General features: G+C 35.7%; 1 protein-coding gene and 1 long non-coding RNA gene across 2 annotated transcripts; one reads left to right on the forward strand and one right to left on the reverse strand.

Annotated features, from left to right (window-relative positions):
• Nucleotides 1-830: 830 nt before the first annotated feature.
• On the forward strand, nucleotides 831-2096 carry LOC145067624 (uncharacterized). Its single transcript, XR_013688865.1, has 3 exons — nucleotides 831-979; nucleotides 1564-1667; nucleotides 1758-2096. It is a non-coding gene; the product is annotated as an uncharacterized LOC145067624 (long non-coding RNA).
• A 175-nt stretch (nucleotides 2097-2271) lies between these two features.
• LOC145067623 (protein TEEBE-like) lies at nucleotides 2272-3998 on the reverse strand. Its single transcript, XM_079014721.1, has 3 exons — nucleotides 3834-3998; nucleotides 3194-3691; nucleotides 2272-2861 (listed from the first exon to the last, which is right to left on the reverse strand). The coding sequence occupies exons 1-3, from the start codon at nucleotides 3913-3915 to the stop codon at nucleotides 2335-2337; spliced, it is 1107 nt and encodes a 368-aa protein (XP_078870847.1). The 5' UTR covers nucleotides 3916-3998; the 3' UTR covers nucleotides 2272-2334.
• Between the last annotated feature and the right edge of the window lie 2806 nt (nucleotides 3999-6804).

Here is a 6804-nt window from a genome sequence, read left to right on the forward strand (position 1 = left end):
TTAAATTTTAGTCGAGTCGAACCGAGCTCGATAGTATCGAGTATTTCATGAGTTAAGTTTGAGCTTCAAATTTAGGCTCGATGCGAGTTTGATTCGAACTTTGAGCTCGAGTATTTTAGGCGAGTCAAACTTCGAGCTTGACAGTATTTGACTCAACTCAACTCTTTCACACCCCTACGAGTGGGGTTTGATTATTTTTGAACAGTGGTGGTGGTGGACTATGGGAGATGAGTCGAGTTTGAGCTTCAAATTTAGGCTCGATGCGAGTTCGAGTATTTTAGGCGAGTCAAGCTTCGAGCTTGACAGTACTTGACTCGTTTGCACCCCTACGAGTGGGGTTTGATTATTTTTGAACAATGGTGGTGGTAGACTATGGGAGATGAAGAATGTATATGATGGGATTGAGTTTTTCTTAACAGTAGGGTGGTGTTGGTGACTAGCTAGAGATGAAGTAGTTGTAGCCGGGGTGGTGACCTATCGACGAGTTCAACGGTGGGCGTGAGGTAGGGTGAGACGTGCTCCACTTATTTAATAACTTAAATATAAATAAAAGAAGAAAAGACACAAATAAAAAATGACAAAACAAAAATAATCTTAATTTTATTAGTTTACTGATGCTTAACTAAATGGACAGTAACAAGATTACAGATCAAAACTGATGATTTTTAAAATCATAAAAACCAATGTAATCAGCTTTTTAAGGAATATGATGAATTTTAGAACCATAAAAACCGATGGATGCAATTTTTCAAAAATAAAATTGAGCCTGCAAAAAAAGGTGCAAACCAAAAGGACAAAAACTGTAATTTAATGTAAATAAAAGGGTGAAAAGACTACAAATTTACAATTGGGCCTGGGGTTTCCGGAAACTTCTGTTGGGAGATCTTCCTTCCTCTTCTCGGTTCTTCACTTCCTCTTTATTTTTCGCCAGACTAGGTCATCGAGTTTCAGTTCTTGAGTCAGTCCACAGGGTAGCAAGGTAAGCTTCACTGCATTTCCTTTTAATTGCTTCGTTATAAATCCGTGTTTCACAGTTAAGTTCATTCGGAATTGATCCATCCAACAACCCATTCCATTTTTCATATATTCGTCTAATCTTTTCCATGCAGTTCAGCTTAAATTCTATGTTCTGATAGGCAAAATCTTGCTATGGAAGCCATATCGTTTTTGCTAATAATAAGAGTAGGAAAAGCATAGTCTCCTTTTAACTGTATAAAACCTCTTAATTCTCGAACCTGGAAGCGAAGCTAGTTCGTTTGGGGTTTCGATCTAATACTCCTCCTTGTCAAAGAAGATACTAACGTTTTTACGTTAAACGCTCTACTTCTCAAATGCAAAATCGATGTCAATTTTGATTATAACATAGGACTTGCTGTAAAATTTGATAAAGCTATTAAGCTCTTACGTGAAGCTTGAAATACATATCATAATTTAGAGTTGTAAAGTATCAAATCGAAACTGTTTGCTCTTTATTTTGAATCAGCGGGAGAATCATTGATTGTGAATCGTGAATTTTGTTGAAGTAATAGCGATTTATTCATACAAACTCATTTTGTTTCACAGATTTGAAGAAATGACAGGAGCAAAGATTGTTGGTAGTGTTGCTGGAGCATTTGTTCTTGCATTTGCATGCGACTATATCATTGCAGACAAGAAGATATTTGGAGGCAAGTATTTATAATATATTTGTACAACTATTCAGAATATGAATGTCCAATCATCTGAAAGATTGTTACTGTTTGTTTGTGTATATTTAGGTACGACTCCCTCTACAGTTTCAAACAAGGAGTGGTGGGAAGAGACTGACAAGAAATTTCAGGCATGGCCTCGTACAGCTGGACCTCCGGTGGTTATGAATCCCATCAGTCGCCAGAATTTCATTGTCAAGGCCCGAGATTAAACCTAAATCCTGCAACTACTCTTTGAATGATTGAGCTTCAGTTTCAATCCTAAGGTTAATTACTGATTACTCTCCTCCTTTCTGTATGTGGAACATTTGAACATAGTTTCATGGAAGATTGTGCTGTATTAGACTCAAAGCGTATGGTGTTGGTTTGATATGTTTGTGAATTGAAATTGATTTCGGTTTTTCAGAATATAGATTTAATAGTATGAACTAAAATACTAAATTAAAGTTCATGTTTATATTATTGATATAACTTAACTATAAAGGAAAGGAGATAACCAAAAAGATGGTTAAATCTTAAATGCATTGCATGATCTTCATTTATGATGTATATTAATCTAATCTATGATCCAACCCTCGCACACTTAAAGAAATTATCTCTCTTATAATACCAGTATACAAATACAACATCCAACTCATTGAGTTCATCACTTCTTTCTAACAGACAATACCTTAACATCATCCAACACTGGCCCACAAAAGTGTCCATAGTCATTATGCTTATTATGATAAAAAGCACTATAAAATGTAAGCCTTGTTCGAATCGAAGTAGCTATAAACTTGAGAGTAGCAATCTTCAAGTCACCCTTACCTTTCGATTCATGCTTCGCTTTCACAGTCTCGTTTCCTGCAAAAGCCTCCACCATCATCGATCCATGGCAGTTGTTCCCCGCATCTCCAATGGTGAACGACAGTACATAGGATTTATTGGGAACTGTGCGAATGATTTGTGCGATTGCGGTTTCTCGCCCTCCTACTAACTCGATAGCTGCAAGGCCATGTGGCACCATGAAGTGCTTGGAGTCTATGTATTTTGCTGGTTTGAGGGACTCAACGATCCACCCTGGGAGTGGGGAAACTATGTCGTGTATTTTGGGGAGTAAGAGGACTCCGGTTGAGTAGTTCTTGAACACATGTGGACCATTTTCAAAATCGCCGTTCTTCACCAAGTTTCCTATATTTCAGAATCATTTTACATGGATTAGTGACAAAAAACATAATAAAATGAAACATGTAATGAAATACATAGTTGGACTAAAGTTGGAATTATGACTATACTACATGGGCCATTTTTGTAGTTTACTCTAATGTTTGACTATACATGTTTTAGTAGAAGTCTTGTCATTATGAGATACATTTTAATAAGACAAGCTTAAAAACTCATGGGACCCCATCAATCTTAACTAACGATTATTAATGAACAAATATCTAAGTAATCTTTTTTTTTTCAAAGAAACCTTATGTTTTTTTATGACAACTTAAAATATAAAATGTCTCATTACTTACCTTTGGTGTAGGTTAAAGGAAGCATTTCCTTAATTGCAATGGCATCCAAGAGAGGTCCACAAGTGGGGTCCTCTTGGACACCTGTGTTGTGAAATGTGACTTTGATTTGACTTGAAGTAGCCTTGAAAGCAAAAGCATAAGTGTCACCTCCATCGCTACTATACAACGTTTGGATCGGAAGGTCACTTGATTGACCAGAAGCCGAGACTCTTAACACCTCGTCTTGAGCACAAGTCCTTGTGGCCGCAAACGTAAGGGAATACACCTTCCCTGGTTTAACATCAACATTTTGGGATATAGAGGCTTCGTTTCCTAGCCTTGCTGCGTGGGCCCCACGTGGAATCGCGAAATAGAACCCACCTGGTTGAGGCCCACCGTGTACATATTCCACAATACCTGAGATTTCCCATTTGGGCAATGAGTACTTCCCCAAGATTACTGTATTCTTGATTTTTGTTGAGCTTGGTCCTTGTTCAAAGTTGCCATTCGCAAGAAACCCTATTACATTTACATAAGTTAAACAGTTATTATTAAATATTAATAAACAAAACCACAAACCAGATAGCACAATAAATGACTATGCCATGTTCAAAAACAATACAAGTTAATACATAAATATCATTCTAATCAAAGCACTTACCATCTAGAAACGGAGTTGTAGCACCTAGAGAATAAGATATTGTAGAGAAAGAGATGATACAAAGTAAGAGGAGGGAGCCCATGTTTCCTGTGTTGAAGAAAAACAAAAAGGAATATAATCGCTTTAATCTCTCTCTTAGTCACAATCTACAAATTCGTAGATTCGACTCGTATTGAATGAATGAATAGGAAGGAAATACGAAGGCTATATATGCAACAATTTTGGAAATATCGAGGAAAAAGCATACCACGTTAAAGTAGCACAAAATCAGGCGAGAAATGTGTTTGGGTGTTTGCTTTTGGACCCACAAAACTGTGTGCAACTCACACTGTCGGCCGTAATTTGCTCCGAGTGAAGCTTCTTAGATTCCTTGCGTTACATACGAACACGAGCCATACTATTTTTAATCTTCTTGATGATTGCAAATCGGGGGAACCTTGGCAGATAATTGAAACGTTTAATACTTTTATATTTATGCACGTGATGGTAATTATTTGGATCTGTTTATGAAAAGATAAACGGTTACTTAAATAATGCATTGAGCTCGGCCTATTTTCTTATATTATCGTATTTGCAATTTAGTACTAAATGAAATATTGTATTTTTTTTTTATAAAATATGAAAGAAATACAAAAGTCAGTCAGGAAAACGATTTGCAACCGATTTTAGTAACCATTTTCGTAGCTATATTAATATTCACCTCTTTTGTCAGTTATGGTTTTGTCCTGATTCAAAAATAGATCAGTCTCTCGTTGCATGCCACATTGCCACGTCCAATCGGAGGCAAGTTTATGTCGTTTGTTGTAGGGTTTGAAGCTCAGTTTCATGAGAGCTAGAGTTTCACATATGGCGTGGGCCATCGGCCCAATTAGGTCTTAACTGGGCTTTAAACAAAAAATGAGCAGTCCAGGATTGGACTTCACGGGCTTTATTTCGGATCATATATCCAGGGTTTTGTGGGCTTACCAGGACCTGTTGGGGTGAAATTGTTCATAAAAGTAGCTGTGTATATACTATAGTTCTAACATGAATATAAAGGTGGATTTTTGTAAGTGAATGCCTTGAATGGAAGATAATAATAATAATAATAATAATAATAATAATAATAATAATAATAATAATAATAATAATAATTCAAGTACAACGTTGTAATAGGATTAAATAAAAGCTGAAAGAAAAAAATTGGTGTTAAACTGTAAATACATAAAAGGGAGGATTATCAAAATGGAAGTATGATGCTACAATATAGCCATATGCGACTAAAACAAGTAAACTTTAGAAAATACTACATAATTATTTATTAATATGGATGTATAAAAGATTCGGAAATTACAAAAAGAGAAATAAAAATATACGATAAACTAATATTCTAACGTTTCCTAAAAAAGAAACAGATGTTTATCGATTAATATTATATACTACCAGGATTGAAGAGCATTCAAAGTTCAAACACCTTCCATTCTTAAATCTCAACCTTCCAAGGTCTGCTCTTTGCAACACCCCCTTGTACTCTGCGCAGTACTTGTCGTACATTCAAGTCATCGTGTAGTATTTCCATACGCAAATCATCTCTGCGGGGGTATTTAATCTTCAAGGAGAAGTGAATGAATCGGTGGGTTCAAACCACTTGTCGTATCCATCGCTAGGGCTCTTATTCACCAGAGACTCAAATGTGCATTTGAGTTTGCGTAAGCGTTTGTGGTAACGAATTCGCCGGAGAACCGCCTCTTTGTCGAGAGAAGCAGCGGACTGATAATGAGCCAGTTGGAGTTGAGTAGTTACCGGATCTGTAGCACCAGGACCGAGATCATCGGTTTCCGGCGGAGTTGTGGTGGAGGAGATCGAGTGTGATTTAGCTTTGGCGATCGTAAAATCCATTTTCGAACGAGGAATGGCCGGTATAGAAGGCTGAAGGCGGCGAGTATATATATAATATCAAGTCGGAGTGTTTCTGTGGGTTTATGATCGGACGGCAACTGTAGATGGTTTTGGAAAGTCGGCTTACTCTTATCTTCATGGTGTACGTTCCAGTGACGCATGTGCAAGTGGACTATTATACTCTATATTTTCGTAAAAGTAGCTCTTTTTTATCTTGTAAATTGTAATACATAAATAAATCGACTTTTATTGTACTTTAAAATTGTAATAAAACTTTTTTTTTTTGTTACGAGTAAAATGATTATAATTTTAGTTTTCTATAGAAATTCAAGTTAGAAGTTTATATAATAATATAATATAAATGGGAATATATTGAATAGAAGTTTGTTTTTAGATAATTGCTTATCTTATTTAAAAATATTTGTGATAATAATCATCGTATATTAGTACTATAGTTTATTAAAATAATATAAAAGGTAAAGATGACTTGATATGACATCATGAAAGTAATGTTATTAATTTAACAAACAATGGGCAATGTGAGAAAACAGAGGCTATAGGGAAAGAGTCATCCCATGGTTTTGGATTTTTATCGGTGAAAATCTAAGGTGTTGTGAGGTTTGTATTTAAACCACGTATTTGATTATAACTTATATATAGAAGTTTATCTTAATTTGAAGAGAATGGTGTATGTTTAAAATGTTGCAACTTTAATTTTTTATGTCACATTAGACTTTATTTTGAGAAATAATAGCATTTAAGTCGTAAAAAAGTTAAGAATTGTGGTGTACCGTTGTGCTAGTTTAATGGACTTTATTTTGAAAAAAAAAGAATTAAAAAAAAAAAACAACCTCACCTCTCCACCAGGGATGTTTTGCTTGGTGTTTCGGTGTGGCACCGACAACACCTACTATTCCTGTACTTAGTGGAAAAATTTTCGATTTTTTTTTTGGTTTTTTTCCTATTTTCATTAATCGGCAACACCTCTTCAACCTCGACAACACTTCCTATGTATTCTTGCGTCCGTCCCTGCTCTCCACGTTCTCTTTCATTTCTTCTCTCAATTGCTCATCTCTCCATGTTCTACCTCTTT

This window comes from Lactuca serriola, chromosome 8 (assembly GCF_051521515.1).
Source record: "Lactuca serriola cultivar US96UC23 chromosome 8, Lser_US96UC23_V15, whole genome shotgun sequence".
Taxonomy (NCBI): domain Eukaryota; kingdom Viridiplantae; phylum Streptophyta; class Magnoliopsida; order Asterales; family Asteraceae; genus Lactuca; species Lactuca serriola.